The 24,028-nt window shown below is 36.3% G+C and overlaps 2 protein-coding genes across 5 annotated transcripts in view; one reads left to right on the forward strand and one right to left on the reverse strand.

Annotated features, from left to right (window-relative positions):
* VPS54 (VPS54 subunit of GARP complex) overlaps positions 1-15,853 on the forward strand; it is a 103,530-nt gene extending 87,677 nt beyond the window's left edge. For all 3 annotated transcript variants that reach the window (XM_045828432.1, XM_045828433.1, XM_045828430.1), the window contains 7 exons: positions 203-308; positions 1,190-1,277; positions 1,845-1,966; positions 2,077-2,157; positions 9,328-9,435; positions 10,960-11,054; positions 14,465-15,853. In XM_045828432.1, the coding sequence (XP_045684388.1) occupies positions 203-308; positions 1,190-1,277; positions 1,845-1,966; positions 2,077-2,157; positions 9,328-9,435; positions 10,960-11,054; positions 14,465-14,570 (706 nt within the window). In that variant the 3' untranslated portion in view covers positions 14,571-15,853. The remainder of the gene's footprint in view (positions 1-202; positions 309-1,189; positions 1,278-1,844; positions 1,967-2,076; positions 2,158-9,327; positions 9,436-10,959; positions 11,055-14,464) is intronic.
* A 608-nt stretch (positions 15,854-16,461) lies between these two features.
* Positions 16,462-24,028, reverse strand: part of UGP2 (UDP-glucose pyrophosphorylase 2) — a 60,276-nt gene continuing 52,709 nt past the window's right edge. For both annotated transcript variants that reach the window (XM_045828435.1, XM_045828434.1), the window contains exons 6-10: positions 23,524-23,821; positions 21,793-21,990; positions 21,034-21,276; positions 18,232-18,336; positions 16,462-16,924 (exon numbers count right to left, since the gene is read on the reverse strand). In XM_045828435.1, the coding sequence (XP_045684391.1) occupies positions 16,817-16,924; positions 18,232-18,336; positions 21,034-21,276; positions 21,793-21,990; positions 23,524-23,821 (952 nt within the window). In that variant the 3' untranslated portion in view covers positions 16,462-16,816. The remainder of the gene's footprint in view (positions 16,925-18,231; positions 18,337-21,033; positions 21,277-21,792; positions 21,991-23,523; positions 23,822-24,028) is intronic.

The raw sequence follows: 24,028 nt of genomic DNA on the forward strand, positions 1-24,028 counted from the left end.
TGACCCTGCAACTGTATGACCCTGAAATTGAGTGCCTCCTTAATTTTGCACCCTCAATCTAGTGAGTTCCTACTCAGCTGTACTGATAAGTTTAACACAGAATTTAGCAGTTACCAAGATCGTTGTTGATTTTTATATGCCAAATCAGTTGGGTTTTCTTTTTGTTTTGACTGCCTACTGGATCATCTTTCTTTTCTTATAGAACTGTATTGTTGTTGATAAGAATTATCCTTGAATATTGCCAGTGTGTGGATAATATCCCATCTGTTACTACTGACATGCTTACTCGCCTGTCAGATTTATTGAAGGTAGGTATGATTTTACTCTGTTATGAAAACATAGTTGGAAGAAGTAGTTCTTTAGGGTGTGACTTATCTTCCAACTCTAAGACATTTCAAGGTTAAGTTATCTTTAAAACATTAATGTTGTGACATTAAATTATGGTTAAATCACATGTGCCTGGAAGAAGGGTGCCTACTTCCTTCTCACTCCACATTTAGTGATTCCTCATTACACCCATAGAGTTGTTAATGACGTTGGAGACAGGAGATGATTTGTTCGTTAGGTGCTGAACATGACTGAGGCTACTTAGGTCAAAAAACCTGGACTGGTTTCAAATGTGCATGGAAGGAATTCACTGAACTTTACAAAATTCATCTCACTAAGGTTAGATATTTTTCTTAAATCATTCTTTCAGAACCATTAATATAAAATAAAAATGTGGTGATAATTTTTCTCAACCATTTCATATTAAGATATTTTTAACTGCTAACATGAAAAGTTTTCATTTTTTCAAACATCTAATCTATCAATTATGTTCCCAAACTGAGTTGTCATATTTTAATGCAGAAAGATTGTGTTACCCTTTTGAAAATAGGATTTATCCAGTTAGAATGACTGAAGAAAATGACTGAACAAGTTCTGTGATTGCAAGTTAAAGGTTAATTTCTCAACAATTGATTGTTAGAATTTCTCATTTTTTTTCCTACCAGACAGTACATTAAGGAACACCTATCCCCTCCTTTTTTTTGGTCATTACGTAAATAGATCCTAATTGCTCCTACTAGAAAATTTACTTGGTCATTCAGTGAGAGGAGAGATGATGCATTTTTGGATCTGATAACACATTGCCAGAATATGAAGAATAGTTTTTAATAAATTGTTGCTTTTTTCCCCCTTCTTTTGTTAGTACTTCAATTCAAGAAGTTGTCAGTTAGTTCTTGGAGCTGGTGCACTGCAAGTTGTTGGACTAAAAACAATAACTACAAAAAATTTGGGTATGGATTCTTTAATTTAATTTGTGTACTGAGGTGTTATAATTATGTTACTATATTCATGTTTTCTTGTATATCTGATGTTTGTTGTTCTAACCAAAGGCTGTAAAAGTGGCAAATGCTACTTCACTCTTTTATGTACCACCATAAGTAAAAAATTAAGTTCTGGGGAAATGCAATGAGGAATTTCCAATTTAACAAGTACGTTATTTGGAAGTTGCACTGCTGTGGAAAATGTTAAACTGTGTTATGTGTGAAGTACTTTGGGGTGAAAGGTATCTGAATGTCAGAAGAGAAACAGTTGTACTGTCAGCTTCCTCAGGCCAGTAATATTCATACCTGAGTCTGCCTGGAAAATCAATAAATTCATTACAGTATTGAGTACCAAATGATTTTCTTAAATAAACTGAGATATGTTTTCTACCAACGTATTCTTCATTTATGAAATAAAATGGGATTTGTATATAATTTAGTTAATTAATGTTTTTTACTTAATTTGATATATGTACTTAAAGTCAACTAATATCCTTTTTTGTTTCTCCATGATATATCTACAACTTGGATTTTCAGCTCTTTCTTCACGCTGTTTGCAGTTAATTGTGCACTACATTCCTGTGATCCGGGCGCATTTTGAAGCACGACTGCAGCCTAAGCAATATAGCATGCTTAGGCATTTTGATCATATCACTAAGGTACTTTTTCATATATTTTATACTGGAGTTTCATAAATTTAATTCCTGAATTGTTAAGTGTTTTTTAGATGTATCCCAGGGACTTTAAAATATGTTATTTCTCATTATAGGACTACCATGACCACATAGCTGAAATATCAGCTAAGCTTGTAGCGATAATGGATAATTTATTTGACAAGCTGTTATCTAAGGTAATTATTTATATAAATTATTTGACTTTGCTTAAAGGCATTATGACTTTTTCATAGTTGTTTAACAAATCAAATTTTTCAGACTTTGGGAGAAAACTCAATAAAATTTTCAGATTGCCCAAATAGTTGATACTCATCACCTAAGGGATCCAGGGGGAGGGAGGGATGATTTTTAAAGATGAACGAAACCCTATAGAGAAGTAATTTATGTTAGCTGCATTGACAAATATATAGGTTTTACTCTGAAAACCTTCTGGTGGAGACAGAATTGAGAGAACAAAGATCAAAATAGAGAAAAAAAAGTAAATAAATTGTTTGTGATAAAATGTGTTATTAAAAATGCAGAGTCTGAGGTGCATTATTGCTCTCATAGATAATTGGTTTCAGTGTTTGTTTTATGTTTGCATCTCATTCCCTGTAGGTCATTAAAAGAAGCAATGTTTTCTAAAGAATTCTCAATTACCCTGGGAGGGTATCTTCAGAAAAATGTCAGTTAATTAACCCCAGTCACTTTTGCCCTATCAGTCACTCTTTCTTTTCCTTAAGTTTTTCAACACATATCTTAGGGAGAAAGCAGAAATTTTAGAACTTGAAACTGTGAAGATTTACTTAGTTTATACTTTTATCTAAGAGCACATTTTGAGCAAGCTTATAAATCAAGGCACTTCGATATGCTTTTCCTCCTACTTGTATCTAGCAGATTCTAAGATAGCAAGAGCAACAGCTACAAAAATCATAAAAGGGCAAGATAAAGTGGTACCCATTCATATACATAGACATGTGCCTAAACCTTTGTTGGTGACAGTAAGAAAAGAGTGCTTAGAAAAAAGGATTGCGTTTGTTTAATAGTTCTCAAATGTTTTGCCCACAGGATCCCTTTACATTCTTAAAAATAATTGAGGGCCCCAAGTACACGCTAAATTCAAAAGCAGTTCTATTTCACCAGTTTCCTTTTTGAAACATGGTATTCTGTGTACCAAAAATCAATAAATAATGCACTGTGACTACCCTTAACAAGTTTACCATCTAATATGGCAGGAGACTGTAGACACCTAACATGTAGAATAAAGTAAATGTTAAATAATAGAACTAGTAATAAGCTGTGGGATATAATGAAACAAAACCAAAGAAAAGAAAGTCAGTACTCTTAAAAACCTGACTTTATTATATTGTAACTGAACCAAAAAGCGGGGGAGGATATTGGATGCCTGCTGCCACAAAAGCCAGACTCTTGAGGCAGTTGCTGATGCAAAGGAAAGAGGTTTTATTCAGGTGCTGCACAATCTGGGAGAATGGTAGACTCTTATTGCAAAACCCAACTCCTCATCTAGGCCAAGACAAAATTCAGAGTTCAGAGCCAGTGTTCGGAGTTCCTGCTCCAATTTAAAAGGACAATCCTTTGGAGCCCATAGTCAGCTGCCAAGTGGTCATATCCCCATCCAGGAAGCTTAGCTTGTTCCTGGCTGCTTTTCATTTCATAATTTCTCCTGGAGCCTGCATGTGGAGGCAGCACAGCCATGGGCCATGCGGCTCCTGGAGCTACATGATCATGTGCTCCCAAGTGAGAGCTCACATGAACACATAGGTGAATTTATCACCAAGTGGGCAAGGCAGAGAGAAAGACAGATTTCTGCTTGGAAGCTATGGGCGACATGGCTGCTAAGGCCACATGGGAGAACAGGCAGTGCACTGTGCAGGTGCAGGTCACAAGCCAATCAGCCACAAGCCAGAGCAAGCCTCTTTGTTCCCCTGGAGTTATACTAGCTTGGGTGTGGGACAGGCCAGGTACTTTTCTCAATATGACCAATCAACTTTTCACACTTTCTCATGCTTTGGGTGGGTCCACCTCCCAACCAGCCCCTCTTTTCCCCAGGCTAGACTGACAGGCCTTTTTGGTCCAGCACCTTCCCTTGTGCATTTTGAGTTCTGTTGTGCATGTGCCTGCCTTCTCCTGGTCCCACCCTCAATCTAGTACTGGAATAGGGTGAGGAGGACTTTTTCTCTATCCAGTTATCTTGCTAGCTTTTTATACACTCAGACTCTGTCCACTGGTGTCTCTAGCTTTCCACGTGCTCAGTGTAAGAACCTCCTCCTGCCACCATCTTGGCCAACTAGGGAGACTCCCTGGTGCCCCCAAACAGACTGTCTTATCATTAACACTGTCATTTTGGTCATCCAGTTTTTGAACAAGAATTGGGTCTGTGCCTAGACTTTGTCCTGTGACAACTCAATTTATTTAATTTTGGCGAAGAAAAATAAGGATTATTTAATGAGCTTCACATATACTCATCACCTTTATTTGTCATTACCATTTTGCTTTTTTTGCTAAAATATTTTTATATATTTGAGGCTTTATGATATTTTACTTATGTATTTCTAAAAACAACAGACACTTTCTTGTGTAATCACTCTACCATATCATACCTAACAAAATTAAAAATAATTCCTTCTAATACCTATTTCTATTTGAATCTCATCAATTTTACCAAAATCTCTTCTCACAATAACTTGCTTGGTCAAAGATTCTACATAGTCTGCATGTTGCATATAGTTATTATGTTTCTTAAGTCTTTTTTTAAATGATTTTGTTTATTCTTAGAGGGGAAGGGAAGGAGAGAAACATCAGTGTGTGGTTGCCTCTCAGGTGCCCCATACTTGGGACCTGGCCTGCAACCCAGGCATGTGCCCTGACTGGGAATCAAACTGGCGACTCTTTGGTTCACAGGCCCATGCTCAATCCACTGAGCTACACCAGCCAGGGCTCTTAAGCCTTTTAGAAACTTCAAGTGACCCCCTTCCCATATTTGATGTCTTTTTTTTTTTTAATGTCAAAAGTGTGCCTAGACAATTGCAACTTAAGTGTTTTCTCTACCACCTTCCCTGCTGATGATTTCTGTTACCCTAACATGTATTCTTTCCTTATTAACAAGTGTCTCTTTGCCACTCCCTGTCAGAATTACTTTTTTTCCTGATGATTTGCTTAGGAGTTTGACCCGGTATTTTGTTTGTTTTTAATCTCCTCACTCAGGAACATTTTTTTCATTGCTTTTAGAGAGAGAGGAAGGGAGAGGGCGGGAAAGGGGGAGAGAAAGAGAGAACGAGAAACATCGATTTGTTGTTCCTCTTATTTATGCATTCATTGGTTGATTCTTGTATGTGTCCTGACCTGGGATCAAACCCACAACCTTGGCATATTGGGACGACACTCTAACCAATTGAACTACCCAGCCAGAGCAAGAAGTTATGATTTATAAATTATTCCAGTTTTTTCTTGTGGTTAGGGTAGTAGCAACATGCTCCTGAAGCTTTCTAAATTTTAAACAGAAGCAAAACTCCAAAGTTCTTAAACTAATCAATCACATGATTGCATTTTAGAAGGATTAATCAGATGGTATGTAGAATGGATTTGAGGTTTATTTGGAATACTTTTACTTAATTTTTTTTAAAGAACTTTAAATTTTATTTTTCAATTACATTTAATATTATTCAGTATTATTCAATATTATTTTATATTAGTTTTAGATGCACAGTATAGTGGTTAGGTAATCATATACTTTACAAAGTGTTCCCCTCGATATTTACAGTACCCACCTGGCACTATTCTTAATTATCACAATATTATTGACTATATTCCCTATGCAGTTCTTTATATCCCATTGCTATTTCATAACTATTGATTTACTTCTTATCTCCTTCATCTTTTTCACCCAGTCTCCCAACCTCTCTCCCCTCTGGCAACTACCAGTTCTCTCTGTGTCTATGAGTCAATTTCACTTTTACTTAATTTTTTTTCCTTAAGACTCAGCAGCCCAGGTATGCTTCTCAGGAAGCCATCTCTGCTACTTCCAACATGCCCTTCACCCGTGTTCTTGTGTCATGCAGTGTCCACTTTCTGGAACACCAGCCAAACGGACAGCTCTCCAAACGGACTTTCTCTGAGTAATCTTTGTATTCTCCAGCTAGCAGAGTATCAGACCCATTCACTCAAGTACATACATACATGTGTATACACATATACATACATACCTATGTACTTATATACAAACATATGGGTACATGCACAAATCCAAGAAAATATTTATTCAGAACTTACTATGTGCCAGATAGTTTTAGTAAATGTTTGTTGAAGTAACACCTGTACTCTTGAAAATGCTACTACATTTTTTCAAGTGCGATGTATTGAAGGCCTCACCTAAGATGGTGTTTTTCAACTGAAACAATTTTATCCCCTAAAGGACATTCAGAAATGTTAGGAACATTTTAGATTGTCACAATTTGGGGAGCAGGATGATATGGTAACTAGTGAGTAGAGGCCAAGGACGTTGCTGAATATCCTGCAATTTGCAGGCAGCCCCTACAGCAGTTACCTAGCCTCAAATGTCAGTAGGGTAGGGGTTGAGAAACTCTAACCTAAAGAGCTAACTAATGTGAGAACTAATTTGAATGTACTTAGCCAATGATTTATTTAAAACACGGAAACAAGGAAAAGCAGGATAAAAACTTAAGTTGCAAATTTCTGTCTATGTGAACAGGATTGTAATACCAGCAATAGTAATTGAAACAGGTCAGAAGAGCAGGTTTGGGGAAGGTCATGGTAAACTTAGCTATGGAATGGAATACCTAGGAAATGTGTGACTTAAACTCAATAAGGTGTTTCATGACTGGAGATTTATTAGAAGTGATGAGAGTGAATGAGATTGATAGGAGGGAAAAGATGGGAAGAGAAGCGGTGATTAACTTTGAAGAAGTAGGAGACAAAAAGAGGAAGGTTAGGAGAGGAGCAATCAGGAAAGCATTGTGCTACATAAGTGTTTCAGGTGTGAGAGTGTGTGAAATACTGCAGAGCAATGAAGAAGGGGAACTACAAGAGTTTACATTTGGAAGTTAAGACATCTTTAGTGATTTTTTCCACAGAGAAATTTCAGAAGATTGTTAATAGTGGGGTAAGGTGGTTTGGGTTATGGCAAGCACCAAATTTTAAGGGTTGAGAATAGAACTGGTACCGTATCAAGTTTAGCTGACTGAATAAAAGTAATGGCAAAGTTAAGGTGGAAAGAATAGTATCTTTAGGGAAAACAGGGGGTGAATGAAGGTTTTGGGGGTATTCTAGTTTCCTAAGGTGCCACAACAAATTACCACAGATTGAGTGGCTTAAAACAACTGAAATTTGTTCTCTCATAGTTCTGGAGGCTAGAAGTCCTAAATCAAAGCATTGCTAAGCCAAGCTCCCTCTGAAGGCTCTAGTGAAGAATTCTTCCCTACCTCTTTCTAGCTTCTAGTGCTTGCTGTCAATTGTTGGCATTCCTCGGCTTATAGATGCATCATCACTCCAATCTCTACCTCTGTCCTCACATGGCTGTCTTCCTTCTGTGTGTCTCTATGTCTAAATTTTCCTCTCCTTTCTTTTATAAAGACACCAGTCACTATATTTCAGGTCCACTCTAATCCAGTATGGCCTCATGAGGTTCCAAGTAGATACAGATTTTGGAGAGATACTATGCAATTCAGTAGAGGGGGTTAGTTAAGATAAGGGGATGTCACCGTAATGAGATGCCACTTCATACCCACTAGGATGGCTAAAATAAAAAAGACAGACAGTAGTAAGTATTGGTGAGAATATGGAGAAGTTGGAACCCTCATACATTTCTAGGTGGGATTGTAAAGTGGTACAGGCACTTTGGAAAAATATTCTGGCATTTTCTGAAAAGGTTAAACATAGAGCTACTATATGACCCAGTAGTTTCACTTCGAGGAGTATACCCATGAGAATCGAAGAAAATTCATCCTCACACACAACAAACCTGTCCATGCATGTTTATAGCATTATTACTAATAGCTAGAAAGTGGAAATAATCCAAATGCCCAATTGATGATTGGATAAATTGTGATATAGTTATATAATGGAATATCATGCAGCCATAAAAAGGATGAAGTACTGACACATACTACAATATGAAGGAACTTTGATAGCTTTATGCTAAGTGAAAGGAGCCAGTCATAAGAGCCACATATTGTATGATTCCATGTATTGAGATTAGTGGTCGCCAGGGGCTAAGTGAATGGGGGGGCAGTAGGGAATGACTGCTAATCATGGGGTTCTTGGGGTGATGAAAACGTTCAGAAATTAGTGGTGATGGTTGTATAACTATGAGTTTGCTAAAAACCAGTTAATTGTACACTGTTAAAGGGTAAGTTTTATAGTATGTGAGTTATGTCTTAGAGTTGTTATTAATGAAAAAAAGGTAAGGGGATGTTTGATGTATTTCTAGGCTGAAGAGAGACAAACCCTCGGGTGGTTACAACTTTGCTTATCTTGGTCCAGTCACATGGTGACTTCAACGACAGCATATTGGAGCTCATCATTTTAATAAACTATAAGATGAGTGCGTCTGAAGTATATTTAGCCCAAATATGTCTTATAAATAAAAATGGTATATAATTTAAGCTATGAAGTCTAAAGTGTGGGCAAAAAAGATAGTTATCTAAGTCTTACCAGGTTGTTGTTCCAGGTGTAAGAATGATAAAATGAACTTACCTAAATTTAAATTTAAATTTTCAGTATAGATTGTTACGGGAAAAGTCTTCCCTTAACCTTAAATATGATGACTATATTGGTCTACCTACTAAAGAAAAAGAACATTTTAATTATGCTAGAGTTATACCGATTTCAGATATGGTTATGATGACACATTCATAAAATCATGTTTTAAAAATAATCTGTTGATTTAGAGGGCCTACTTTAATCATTCATCATTATATATTGAGCCAGATTAGTAGTTAACATTTTTTATTACTTACTTTGTATCAAGTACTGTTTTCTGTTCTTATGAGCCATCTTTTTAAATCCTCACAGCAAGCCCTTTGAGATACAGAGAAGCAAAGTAACTTCCCAATGTTACATAGCTAAGAACTGGAAGAGCTGGAAACCCAAACGGGCCATATTAAGGAAGGCAGCCCATGTTCTTAGCCACAAGATTATGCTGACTCTCTTCAAAGTAGATTGGGATATTTAATGAAAAGTTCTTGAGATTAGCACGAGTGGCCCAGATCACAATTGAAGTATGAGCTTGAGCATTATATCAGAAGTGTAGGAGCAGAAGACATTTCTCTGTGGGGACAGTGTGCTATCCAAAGGACATGAACGTAATTCTTATTATTTTCCCTTGCCAGTATGAGGTGAAAGCTCCCGTTCCTTCTGCCTGTTTCAGAAATATTTGTAAGCAAATGGCAAAAATGCATGAAGCTATGATTGATCTCCTTCCAGAAGAGCAAATACAAGTGAGTAGTGTAGTTTCTAAAACTACTTTTTTTATATATAACATATTATGTGCATGTAGAATTAGTGTTTAACATACTTTGGGCACAATTATCCTTAGTTCAAGTTCTATTGTGATTATTATTTTTTCCAGTTGTTATATTGACTTAGGGAATATGGATAAAAATTTCTGATTTCAAAGTGCTCCTTACTCTGACAGGTCAGAGCAATAATAGCTTTGCTGTACAGTCAGCAGTTCTAAAAAGCACATTTTCCATTTGTCCATTGAGCATCAAAGATTCTAGATTCTACTTCCATCATTCATTACATTATTACCGTATTTGCCATGTATAATGCGCTCCTGTGTATAATGTGTATCCACGTTTTGGCCCCAAACTTTCAGGAAAAAAAACCTTTAATTTTACTTTTTTTAATTCAATTTTTAATTTATTTATAAATACTTTTCTGTATTGTAAAGAAATTTTAGCATTTATTCTTGAACATATGGTACAAGCAATTTTATGTAACAAATAATTACAAGACGCAAGAATAGATATAAGGTATTTCAGGTACTACCCATGTATAATGTGCATCCTTATTTTTCCCTCAAAAATTTGGGCAAAAAAGTACACATTATGCATGGCAAAAAACCATAGTTTGAAAATCAGAGTTGGCATTTATCAATGAACATAAATTATGTTACTCATGGTGATTATTCCAAATTGGATAGAGGAGGAATTACTGATAGAGTTAACAATGAGAAGGCACATAAAGTAACTTAATCAATATGCCTTAAGTATTTTTTAGATCAGGATAAGTAATCTATATAGGCACAAACCAGAAAAAATCAAATGAGTAGTCTTTAGCACCTCTCATCTATGAAATATCCACCCACTGTCCCTACAGTCGTCCTCTACAGAAGTATCACAAGAGTTCTCTTCACTTTTCTTTTTATGGGAGAAAGTTTATTTAGAAAGTCACAGAGGCAGAAGAAGTGAGCTGTAGAAGAAATGGGCTCAGAAACAAGTTACAGAGGCGCAAAAAAAAAAAAAAAAGTGCCCTTGGGGCTTAGGAAAAAGAGAGATGGGAGGAAGATAGGCCTGGGGAAGGGGGTGGGGAAAGGTGTGGTCTGCTGAGAGAAAGAGCACACACCTCCCTCTTCACTCTTCAGTGACATTCCTATTTTTTTACTTTCTCTAGTAAGTTCCTAGTTAATGTATTACAGAATTCTCCATTTCTTTTTACCTGTCATGATATATACTGCTTATATATCTCAGAGGACTTTCTAAGGGGCAGGAAAGCAGTGATAAGTCATAACACTAAAACAAATAATATTGAAAAGGGGAAAAAGAGCTTTCATCCAACTAAGTACAAAAAATATACTAAAATAACAATAAAATACTTTCAAGGGAGCATTTTAAAGGTACAGTATATTGCCAAAATGAAGGTTATTTAAAAATTTTTCTGATTTGATATTGGTGACAGCAGATACTTATGCCTTCTGTTTCAGTAGAACTTTAAGAAACTTAGTTTTATTTTTTTTACAGATGTTATTTTTAAGAATTAATGCAAGTTACAAACTCCACTTAAAAAAGCAATTATCTCATTTAAATGTGATAAATGATGGAGGACCTCAAAATGGGTATGTTTTCAAAATATTTTTACCAAATGCTGCCATATCAAATTGTTTGATTTGTTGTAATCATTGTGCTGTCCTTTTCCACTACAGTCATTCTGGGGCCAAAAAATTGTAAAATCAGAAAACTTTTGCTTTTTTTCTCTTCTGTGGGGATGATATATATCTATGTCTATCTGTCTATGTTAAAGTGTTTTATAAATGGTCAGTTACTTAACTGATCTTACATGTCTGTTTTGAGGCCGTGTGGGTTAGTAGTACCATCTTAGGTTACCCAGTAGAGTCTTCCGCTATCCAGACAGAACTCAAAAGTCCCACTTTGTACCTGTGGCACCATGAAAAAGCCAATTTACCTCTGTGCCTTATTTATAAATCTGCCTAATTCCTTCACAGGGTTACAAAACAGTAAGGATTAATATGTACATATCTTATCACAAGCCATTGAACAAACTATATATCATTTGTGAAATATATTATGGAATATATGAGAAAACATAGGACTTACAATGTGAAAATTTGGGTTAAGTTCTGCAACTTACTAGCTTTGTAACTTTGGGCAGATCACTTACACTCTCTGAGAGATATGGAGAAAGATTATACAAAATGCAGTGATTTCTTAAGTATGTTACCTGTTCCATGGATTTTTAGGAATAAAATATTCCCTATTAAAGGAGTTTCAGGCTTGAATGTCAGATTTATAAGAACAAATGAAAAAATGTGTTCTGCAGTCAGAAAGAAGTTGGCCTTGCCCTTAGAAAGAAGTACCCTGAACTGATTATGCAAAAAAACTATTTAGAAGTTTCAGACTGCTGAATCTTTCAGCCAGGCTGAAATTCAAAGTTCTACACAAAAATCTGATTCTCTGTCTTGATTACTAACTGGTTCTTCTTTTTAAATTAGTTATTTTCAAAGATTTCAAAGCCCTAGAAGAGTTCAAAGTTAGTATAATGAACATCAAATATCTTTCAGAGACTATTCAAAAGGAGCTAATATTTTTAACTCCCACTTCACCCTTCTACTTTAATTTGCAAAACTGAATCTGGGTTGTTGGTTTTCTCAGACCAGTAGTTCTGAAGCACCCAGTTTAACTCATTACCCATTATTATCTTTGGTAATATAGCTATTTTTGAAGATCAATACAGTCTTAAGAGATCTTCACCGTCATATACTTTTAAAGACACTAATTCTGTATAAGTTGATCTGTGTCTTTCAGTAATCCTTTGAAAGATAGAATTCCTTGAAAATTAACCCCTAGGCCCTAGCCAAAGACATAATACACTATGTACTTAAAAGAATTTTTGTTGCTATAATGATTGACTCTAAAAATGCACTTTTTTTCAAAGTGAAATTCACATAACATAAAATGAACTGTTTTACAGTTAATTCAGTGGTACTTAAACATTCACACAACCACCACTTCGGTGCAATCACCATCTGTTCAGTTCCCAACATTTTTTACTTCCCCATGAGGAAGAGCAGTCGCTCCCTACTCCTCCTCCCCAGCACTGTACTTTTTCTTTTGAATGTGATTTTTCTCTATCTTAAGATATTTTAATAGAGACAAAGAGAATATTTATATTGCTGCTACTTAGAATTGATCATTTTAAATTTTGTCATTTTCACTCAAAAAAAATTTGTTTTTTTTTTAAAAAGCTTTCATTGCAAATGAAGCTGAAGTATCCCTGGACCCCATCACCAGTCTTACTCACTTCCCTCCATCCCTTAGGCAATATTTATAGTAAATCTGGTCTATATCCTTTAAGTCTTTCTCACTTATTATCTCTATCTTTAAAAAAATATATTTTATACATTTAATTTGCTTATGATAGTATATTCTGCTTGCTTTTTCTACTTAATGTTGTTACTGACTTATCTATATTTATGTAAATTATCCATATTTTGACTGCTTTACTGTATTGTCCCACATGAATCACCTATCTTGAATGTATCCAAGTTCCTCTAGGGATAGATTTCTAGGTCAGTACCTTTTCCATTACAACAATGCCACAGTGAAGATCTTTATACACATCTACAGGTTTGACCATTTCTTTAGGTATATACCTACAAGTGGATTAGAGCACAGGTACATTTCCATTCTACCAAGTATTACCAGAATGTTTTGCAAAATGACTACCAAGTTTACACTCCCACTGTTTTGCCATATCCTGTCAACGTTTGCTGTTAAGACTTTCTTTGTTGCCAGTCTGATGGAAGACAATGGTATTTGATTTTGATTTGCAATTCCTGTTTGTTATCTTTTCATACATTGATTAGTCATTCAGAGATTCTCATCTGTGACTTTTCCTGTTCATGTTCTTTGCCCATTTTTCTTGGGTATTATCTCTTTCTTGTTAATTTTAGATAGATGCCTTCAAACTAATCCTTTGTTGGTTATATATGTTGCAAGTATCTGGTGTCATGTTCTCTTTTATCAGTTTTTCAGTTTTGATATAAAACATTTTCTGTGCACTTTCTCATATAGATTGTAAATAGTGTTTACTAAACATAACTTGATATTTTTAAATGGAGATCTACATTAATTTTAATTTTAATGTAGGGATCTTGCCTTAGAAAAGCTTTGTTCTGTTTTGAACCACTGCTGTCAGCTTCCCTGTACTTACCATATTATCACAAGAAGTATAATTTAGAATCCTTCAATTAGGTGAATTTCAAACAAAAAACATGGTCCTTAATAAATTCTGCTATGTGATAAAAGGTGAAACACTAAGTACCTAAGTCCAAAGGTGTTTTTAAATTAGACTGTAGTACAAATATGAAGGCTACTTAAACACCTTTGCCCCAAGGTAGTCCAGCAATCCAGAACTTACGTATTTATTAAAATAGTAAAGCCAGAGTTCTCTTTTACAAAATACATCAAGATTTCCTGTTTGTTTTTCCATGGGTCACATCTTTCAAAATATACATTGAATCAGATGTGTCCCTATTTATTTATGCAGATTTGATATTTCTGCTTACCTAAGCATTCTTGCCAGGAGTGTTTCTTCACATTATAGGCATTAATGTGACAGCTCAGTGTAATTCTCTCTTTTCATCGAGTGTTGCTGTATTGATTATCAGTACTGTGATTTTATTAGTCATATACATGTATGCTATAGTGACAACAGATCAAAAAAGCTTAACCTGTTATTTCCTCTATTTCATTGTTCTAATTTATTGGGCAGAATTCTGAAACTAAATCCAACCTGCACTGGTTTAAAACATTTATTGTTGAAACAGAAGCACTTAAATGGTCTCTCAATATGATGGCAGGAATCCTGCTTATATTGACATTTGGTTTCTAGGAAATCTGAATTTTGAGTAACAGTCTAGCAGCTAGGATAGGACTCAACTCTGTAAGCATTGCTACTTTATCTATAAAGTTTGAGATTAAAAATAACTTTCTCTCCAATGTTTAGGTTGGTCACAGCAGATGTAGCTTTTTACACTGGAAATCTTCAAGCCTTAAAAGGCCTTAAAGATTTGGACCTAAATATGGCCGAGATCTGGGAACAGAAGAGGTGATGACATCCTGGAAAACTGGGTAGCCTATCTGACCATGGGATGTATATGTTTATAAAGGAAATATCGGATGCCTGCAATTCAAGAACTGAACCTGGAACCCAAAGTGAACTGGGGTAGGGGAAGGGGAGAAGGAAAGTATCAGTGTTGGGAAACGGGGATTAAGTGTGATCTACAAGGAATGCCTGTTTTATGCTTCCTTCAGTGAGGAGTAGCTGATCAGGTGTCTATAACATTTCTCATTCTCTCTGGAAACAGACTCAGGTTTCTTTGGACCAAATCCAAAAGAACACATAGCTGTAACACAGCTGTAGCTGACTAGAATGCTCTGTATACTTTATATTAAAAAATGCTTTGCATTTCTTCCAGTGCAATGAAATTCATATGGTGTCCCACCTTATTTAATGATGGTACAATTTAAAATATTAAAATCTTAGTCAACCTCTGTAGAAAGTTTTCTCTATGAAAGTAAAACTGTTTGAAAAATTATTTTTTTACAGATCTTTCTATAAAAAATAAACAACTTTTGATTGCTTGGATTTAGGAATTTAATTTTTGTGTTAGTGACCAATGTTAAGTTTCAGGCTTTGTATGTCACATATTCAGCCCTCCTATACCATCATTCTATGTCAACTGGGTGAAGCCTTCCAGAATAGTCTAAATACTTGAAAGGATGATCACAAGTAATACAGAATAAGATATTGATGTTTATTTATGCAACTAATTTAAATGCTTTTCAGAAGTGGTATATGAAAGCCTGCAGTTTAATAGTTGTATTTTTATAAGAATATCTATGAAAGGGTTTTGTTTTTTTTGCCTTTTTATTTCTAGAAGAGGTAAGAATATGTTTTTATATATTCTGCCCACTTATGCATTTTCATTTTAACATTTAGATAACATGGAATATGGTTCCCTTGGGTTCTTGTTTTAAGTTACTTTTGATGTGTATAAGAACAAAGACCAGGGAGAAACAAAATATAAGCTCCTGTGTTGGGGCCAGAAAATGAGGTGATGAGTAAGTTATTTACAGACTTTTTGTAATACCTACCTTCAAAATTAGAATCAGCAGCACTCTACAAATGAAAGTGCCTGTGCCTAACTTCACACCAGGAATCTTGCCTAACCCTGTCGGAGTGCCTAACTTTGTGGTGATTATGTACAATGAAATAGTCTTATTTTGTGCTCTTTGGTTTCCTAAAAGGAAAGCCTGTTTTCTTTCCTTTATCATTATAGAGGTATGTCATTGGCTTTGAAATGTCTGTCTGAAATAAAGCTGTAAACAATTACCAGACTTTAAAAGACAACTTTTTTAATAGTATACAGTAAACTTTAAACAAGTGGCCTACTCAAAAAACAAGTATGGAAGAATTGGAAAATGTAGTTGATTCTTAAGAGAAAAGCCACAAGTTATACTACCTGTAGACCTGATTTGAAAGGTTATTCATGAACATTTTTTAGTGACAACAAGCAAGCTTCAAGAAACGAAGCTTCAAGGAAAGGGAACTTGTGAAAGTTATACCCACACCCACTGTACTGTAGAACAAGGATGTGAAAGAAATGTCCTACCTCTACCCACCCCCTCTCCTCTAGCTGGGAAAAGAAACACCACTTTGTTTTAAATAAATGGAGAGTCTGTGGAAAGTATGGCAGGCATCCCAGCTTTAGAACTAAATAAATAAAAGGCACTAAATACCTTCAAGTTTAATTCCTATGGAAATAATGATGTGGTTAAGATTCTCAGAAATGCAAAAACTTGATTTTTTAAGTAACTGGTTGAATACAACCTATTCCAAGAACAAATCTTCCAACTGATACAGTAACTATTTAGCAACAGTAAACCATTTTTCTTCACCATTTCATAAATTTAGCATTGAAAAGTATAAATGTACACATGTATTGCTTCACAGCTTTATTTTTGAAATCACAAGCAATTCAAAGTGACCATCACTGAGGCCTCTGTTAAAAGATTTTCCAGCAGAGCTGCCCCAGTTTTCAGATTAAACAATATTGCACTTAAAGATGAACTTTCAGGATCCTCTTCCAACAAGAAAAGTATTGCTTCCATCTGTGCTTTTCTTAGGCTAAAAGCATACTCTTAGGCTTAAAGGCAGAAAACTCTACTTTAAAAATTAACACTGCAGGTTACAGTAAAATAGTAATGTACCTGCCTATCTTAGAATCCTAGAGAACATTTTATTATAAGAAACTAACCCATAATTAGTATAAAGTGTACACAGTATTTTTTCATTTCAGTGGTCCAAGATGCGAAGGTTCCCAGATACAATCTTGTTCTCTAATACTGCTCCAGGTGGGATGTCAATTCGGTCACCATGATTTGCGATAATGATAACAGTTCCCTAAGGGATGGGAAAACAAAAAGCAAGAGGGTAATTGCAACTGAAGCTGAAATGCAATTGGTTTTTCATCAAGTTTATGTAGAACTCCATTTACAACAGAGTAACTACATTTGTAAACATTAAACATGAAAAACAAATAACATGTTAAGGAAAATTGTAATATGTCCTCTGCAACAGTCCCAGCATTATTCCTAGATTCCTTGTCTCCTTATCAGAAGTGGTACAGGGAGTGGGAAGTAAACCCAGTGCCGCCAAGTGACTGGCCCTTTCAAAGAACTATTTCCAGGGCCACCAGAATTATGTACTTCCACAAAGAAACTAACGGGTGCTTAGTTTATATTTACATATCAGTTTGGGGGTTTTATTAAGAACAGTTTACTCATAAATTTTTCATATCTTAAGTGAGACTGGTTAGATAGGGTAGTGTGAGCAATAAAATTCAATATATATGTGGTTTTTGGTTTTTCAAGATCTTCATTTAAGTAGCTAAAATCTAGGTATGGGATTTTATTTTTTTGTTAACATTTTTTTAAATTTATTGATTCTAGAGAGAGAGGGAAAGAAACATCGATTTGTTCCACTTATTTATGCATTCATTAGTTGATTCTTGTATGTATGTACCCTGACCAGGATTGAACTCACAACCTTGGCATGTCAGTACAATGCTCTACCTGAGCTACCTGGCCAGGGCTTTAGGTATGGGATTTTTAAAAACTACTTGATTAGGAAAAATCTGTTGTGTCTGGTTCTGAGCTTTAACACTTAAACACCTATAGTTATTCCCATTTCTTATGTCAGGCTGGAATGATGGTTATAAAAGTACCCAAGTACTACAGAATGTGAATGACTATTGTTTATAATAGTTGATGACAACAGATTACTTTAATAGGAATAGATTATATTCAGTATAAATGAAGTTGTCATTTTTTTCTACTTTCATTTAGTTTCAAATAGTCTTCTTTAGTGAGGTAATGCTAATTTAACAGTGATTCTGTTTTAAAGATTGTCATATTTCAATAAAATAGTACCAGTTCAATTATGTATTAGTGTGTGCTTTCCATTTGAATGCTATATTCCACAAAATTTCCCATATACAACAATTATAATTGTATTTTAACTATGTTGTATATCTATGGAAGACAGTATTAATACTAAATATTATAGTAAGCTATTTCATTTTTGAACTGTATCTGTATCTAAACATCTGGTACAGACTAGGAAGTACTGCTTAAAATAAAGGTGAATTTAGGACTAGAAAATAGAACCTGTTTCTTAAAGCTATAGGGTCTGTAATTTTCATAACACACCTTCAATGAAACATTCTTGCCAAATGTCACATCTCCTGAAACTGTGAGATGATCTAATTCAAGCATATCTGGTATACTTTCGAATCTCCTTAGATAATCCTGAACCTGAAAGAAAAATGGAAACATATAAATTGTTTCAAAAATGGGCTAAGGACTAAATTTACAAAATAGTTTAACTGAACTGTAAAAACATTCTGTTTATGGCAAAGTTCAGGTCTTCTGTGGGAAGAACCTATTTGTTAAACACTGACCATATGCTGGATCCTGTGCAGGAGAGACCAGGAAATAACATTGCCCCTAAAATCAAGCATTTTAGAGCTGAGCAGATCAGACATCAGAAAATGAATAATAAAGAGAAAACCAACTATTATGCTAAGAGGCATATGAGTAGTTTAGATAACCCACACTTAGTTGGAGAGAGGTCATCATGGTCTGAAGCACACCAGACTGGAGCTTGGCTTTAGGGTGGGTAGGATTCAGAAGAAATGAAGAGCAACTGCACAGATTATCATTATAAATGATTAATGTCTTTGCCTCTTATTTCCTTATATTTACAGGCACTAGAAATTGTCCTATATGGCTTTGTTTCCTTTTTTGCTGGGAAAAACAGAAGCAATTGGAAAACTTTCACTGGCTTCTATTACCACTGCTACCATCCTCAACCCCCACCCCCGCCTTGCCCCCTCACCCATTACTCTTGTCCCTCCTAGTACTGAGACTGTACTATTTCTCCTTCAACTTAAGACCAGCCCTTCTCACGGCCCATTCAAAGAATACTGTCCAGCATTTCTCCTTTCTCCCTCTTCAATGGTTTTCCCCTCTTGACTGCGTCACTTCATATCCATAAATGTATAGGTATGCTGTAAATTCCATCTTTAAAAAACAAAACAAAAAAACCCCTCAAATCTTATATTCCTTTCTATCTATGGCTATCTATTTTTGTTTTTAAGGTAACATGCTTGAATAAATTGTCTACATTTGTATCTCCAATTTCTCTTCTATTTTAAATCCATTCCAGTAAGTCTCCAAAACTTCTTTACTGATCAATCTTATGGTGAATTCTCATTCATGTTACTTGATTCAGCAGTAGCACTTGACAAAGATGATCACTCCCTCTTTTCTTCATTTGGCTTTCAGGACATCTCATTCATGGTTTTCTACCCAGTTCCTAACCTGTAACTCCTCAGTCACCTTTGCTGCTTCTTCCATCTTAGCCCCATCATGTAAGTCTTGAGAGTGCCCGAGAGCTCAGTTCTTGGAGCACCCACCTCCACTCCTCACTCGCCATCTAGGTGATCCATGTTATGGCTTTAAATACCAGCTATAATTTGACAACTCTCAAATGCAACTGTCTCTTCTAGATCCCTTTTCTGAGCTCTAGACTTACACACTCGGCTTCTCCATTTGAAGGTCTAATAAACGTAGTATCTCCAGAATTTAACTTCCCATGCTTCTCCCCCTAAAGCTACTCTACCCAAGCCTTCCCCCATCTCAGTAAATGGCGATTCCATGCTTCCAGTTGCACAGGCCAAAAACTTTGGGAGTCATCCTTACTCTTCTCTTCTTTTATCTTCTCATCTATGCCAATGGTTGACCCTTATAGATACAACTTTGAAAATATCTCATAATGTCAACATTTTTTCACTATTTCCACTGCTACCACCCTGGTCCAAAGCACCATTTCCCTTGGCCAGGATTCCTGCAACAACCTATTCCCCAGTCTCCCTGATTCACTCTTCAGCCCACAACTCACCAATAGCTTTTCATCTACAAGAAGAAAAAAAAAGCAGTACTCCCAATACTTAATTACAAGGTTCTACATAATCCACCTACTCCGAGTCCCTTACTTGCTCACTCTGCTCTCCAATGTGCCCAAAACATGTTCTTCCTCAGAGCAACTAACCATTGCCTATGCCGCCCCGTTCTCAAATTGAGGCAGCTGAAGTTCTTATCTCCTGCAGGATATGGAGAGTGGGAAGGAACTGAAGGGAGCGTGAGGCTAGTCCAAATATGGTTGGCAATCCCATATCAGGATGTGAGAAGATAGTGGGTCCTTGCATCACCAGGATTTTCCCAGTCCAACCAGGCTGATAAAAGGCATCAAATAATGGAGAGACTATGAAGATGCCAGATGACTATCCTGGAATTTCCAGTGCAGCCATAAGACCCACTACACACATGCACACCAGGTGGCACTAAACCACAACCAGAACTAGAATAGTTTGGACAGCATAGCAGGACTCTACAGGTCAGCCACAAAGGCTCACCCTGCCACTGCATTAACCTCTCGATATTTTAACATGATTAATTTCGGGGGATTCCCCTTCTCGTTAGGATTGGGTTGACTGGACTTGCTATTCCTCCTGCCTGGAATACTTTCACCCCAGACACATGCATGACACAAAATTTCTCAGTGAGGCTGTCTCTGGCCACCAATGTAAAATGACACCACTACTACCCCACCCACACATTCCTCTTCGTGCTATATTTTCTCCATAGGCTTTCTACCACTTGATATACTACTATACATTCAATTTATTTGCTTATCATCTTCCTTACCCTACTATAGCATCCATGAAGGTAGGATTGTAGTCTGTTTTATTTACTGCTAAATACCTGGGATGTAGAACACTGCTCAGCAAATGGAAGGGGCTATGTTTGTTAAGCCAGAACTAACATTCTTCTGATAAAAGCAGTAAAGGTCTAAAAGAGACAGATTCCAATTCATGTGTATATCATCATTATAATTACACATTTAGAAATACAAATTAATGTGTATATCATATCTTTGTAATTACATACCTTTGTAAAAGAACTGCCTAATTTAACCAAGGGCACTGTAGGAAATTCCCGCTTTTCACTCATTGTCAAAGATCCTGCATTAAGGCTATAGAGGTTTGACATCACAAGCAAGAGATCTGACGTGGTTTTGACAGGCAGAAAACGGCTTCTAGGAACATTGATACCTAGAGAGTTCTCAAAACTTTTAATGGCAGCCCCTACCGCAGTCTCTAGCTGGATGACATTCAGGCCTCCATCCAGAGTCTGTAAGAAAAAGAGAGGGAGGGAGAGTATAGGTTTGGACAGTCTAGTTCCATGTTCATATTTGGTGAGTGGTTTCAGAGATCCACTGAAGGATGCAGAATTTCAAGAACTAACATTTATCAAGTACCTACCATAAGCCAGGTGCTTACATGTTATTTTTTTTCAGCCTTATAGCTCTTCCATTCAGTAATATTCCCATTTTATGATACAGAAACGCAGGTTCAGAAAGGTGCCTATGGCCAAAAGGCCTCTAAGTATCAGAGCAAAAAGTAAGCTGAGGTACATCCTCGACTTTTGGGCCCAGTGCTCTTGCCACGACCAGGGCCAAGTAAGGGCACCATGGTCTGTCACCCTAAAGAGCTGGATGTAGACTCTGAAAGCCAAGGCCAGGACCTGGAGAGACTGACTAGGCAAAAGGAGTGACAATGCACCAGACAGGCCAGTGGGAGTCGGGGAGTGGGCCTGTGTGTAGCCTACAATGATCTCAGGAACCAGGGAGCCAGCACTTTGACTTACCTTTGGATTCACAATGATTTCCATGTCAATGGCATTCTGCTCCTGCAGCCTTTTAACTGCTGCAAGAGAGATCCAGAGGTTGTTTGTGTTAAATATTTTGAATTTTGAGACAGACTTGAACTCATCAACATGTGCTTTTGGCACTTGAGCGATTTCCACCAGTCTCAATTTTCCTTCATACTGAGTGAGTGTCCCACCCTAGAAAAGGCAGAGAAGAATGTATGAGTGCTCCACATGTCTCCCAACCACATCCATACCATACTGTTTATAGCCTGTGAATGTTACAGAAAAGACACTGAGGATAAAATCCTCTAGAAATAAAAAGCATTGGCAGTGATTCAGTCTGTGATACAAAACAAAGTATACGTGAAGACAGAACCAAAGAAAATAATTTAGAGTGTCTGTTACTTTATACCATATATCCACCCTCCTCTTGTCCATGGTAGAAGCTCTGGGAAGACATCAGTCTCTCACTTTCTGAAGGCTGGCTACAGGAACAGTCATTCCTTTTATTCCTAAACCACTGCCATCACAAAATAACCAGTCCCACCACCTCAGACCCTGCTCTGACTAGCTCTCTAGGATAAGGGGAGAAAAGGGAAGACAGAGGCACAAGTAGTCAAGAAGTGACCACTGTGTGGCCTTACAGTCACGAGGCCACAGCAGTGTGGGAGGAGGGGAGCATTCACTCATGGGTGGGATGGACATTTATAAATGCATAGAACCCAGCTCAGGAACTGACTATTTTAGTATTCACACATTGCCCACCTTTTTTATACTCCCTGTGAGTGATTAGTAAAACCTTGTGTACCATTTCATCAAAGGCCAAGTTTCATTACCACTAAACATGCAAAGTTTGAAAACCAGATTTTTAAATGGTGATGGAAGGAGACTTGACTTGGGAGTAGTGAACACACAATATTCAGATGATGTATTATAGAATTGTACACCTGAACCTATATAATTTTTATTTTTTAGATTTTATTTATTTTTAGAGAGAGGGAAAGGGAGGGAGAAAGTGAGAGAAACATCGATAATGTGGTTGCCTCTCACATACCCCCAACTGGAGACCAGACCTGCAACCCAGGCATGTGCCCTGACTAGGAATTGAACTGGTGACCCACCCTTTGGTTCACAGGCTGGCACTCAATCCACTGAGCCACACCAGCCAGGGCTGAAGCCTATATAATTTTATTAGCCAATGTCCCCCAATATATTCAATACAAGTTAAAAAAAATCAAATTTTTGCTTTATGCTAAACAAAATTGCATTTTTTTGCAATTACAGAGAGATTACAGTGATCAAACATAGAAATACATATTACACTAGAAATAGTAAATTTTCATTAAAAGAACAATGAAATAGAAATACTTAAGACTCAAACTAGAAGAAAAAGGTTTGAGCAAACTTACTGAAAGTGCTTTCCCATGTTTCAAATTTCTGTTACAAATATGTGGAATTGTTTTCAGTTAAGATTGCCCGCATAGATTATTCAAAAAGTAAAGATAATTTTAATACTATTAAATCTGGATTTATATATACATCGTTACGTCACACAGAAGTTAGGGTACTCTATAGAATGCTATCTTGTTCTGTCTTAAAATGATGTTACCAAGTGGGTAAGTGTTTTCAGCTTCACACGGAAGCTTTCCAATAAAAGAAAAGTTTGAACTACATAACCTATGAAATGTGAAGATGTGAATCCCCAAACTGCTTCCTCTCAGTATTTACCTTTACATCTGCACGTGTCTTATTTGTGACTTCCATAACAAATTCGCAGCGTTTTCCATTAGGTGGATTCATTAGATGATTAAGAATATAAAGATCCACTGTGGCACCCAGATTATCTATGTTAGACACAAAAATATACTCTTTGCCTTCTCCTATGAAGATATCGAGCAAACCAGAGTTGTAGAAACTGGCGTATATATCTCCATGACCTGGAGGGTACCAAGCTTCCGTATTTTCCCCTGAGTATGACACATCCTTCGCCACGGGCAGTAAAGATTCTTTATTAATCCTTGGGTACCTTAAAAAAAAAAGTGCTTTTATCAACTCTAGAACACTGCAAACTTTCAAGAAAAACAGTTCATTTAATGTAAAATAAAACTCCCCCCCTTTTCAGTCTATCATTAGTAATTTAATCAGATGATGTGAATCCATTTAAGAAAAATCTCATTATCTAATGTCCAAAAATCAGTTTTCTAGATAGTTACATTTACTGCAAAAAATTTTT

The sequence above is a fragment of the Phyllostomus hastatus genome, unplaced genomic scaffold, assembly GCF_019186645.2.
Source record: "Phyllostomus hastatus isolate PE091 unplaced genomic scaffold, TTU_PhHast_1.1 phas_scaffold_78, whole genome shotgun sequence".
NCBI classification, from domain to species: Eukaryota; Metazoa; Chordata; class Mammalia; order Chiroptera; family Phyllostomidae; genus Phyllostomus; species Phyllostomus hastatus.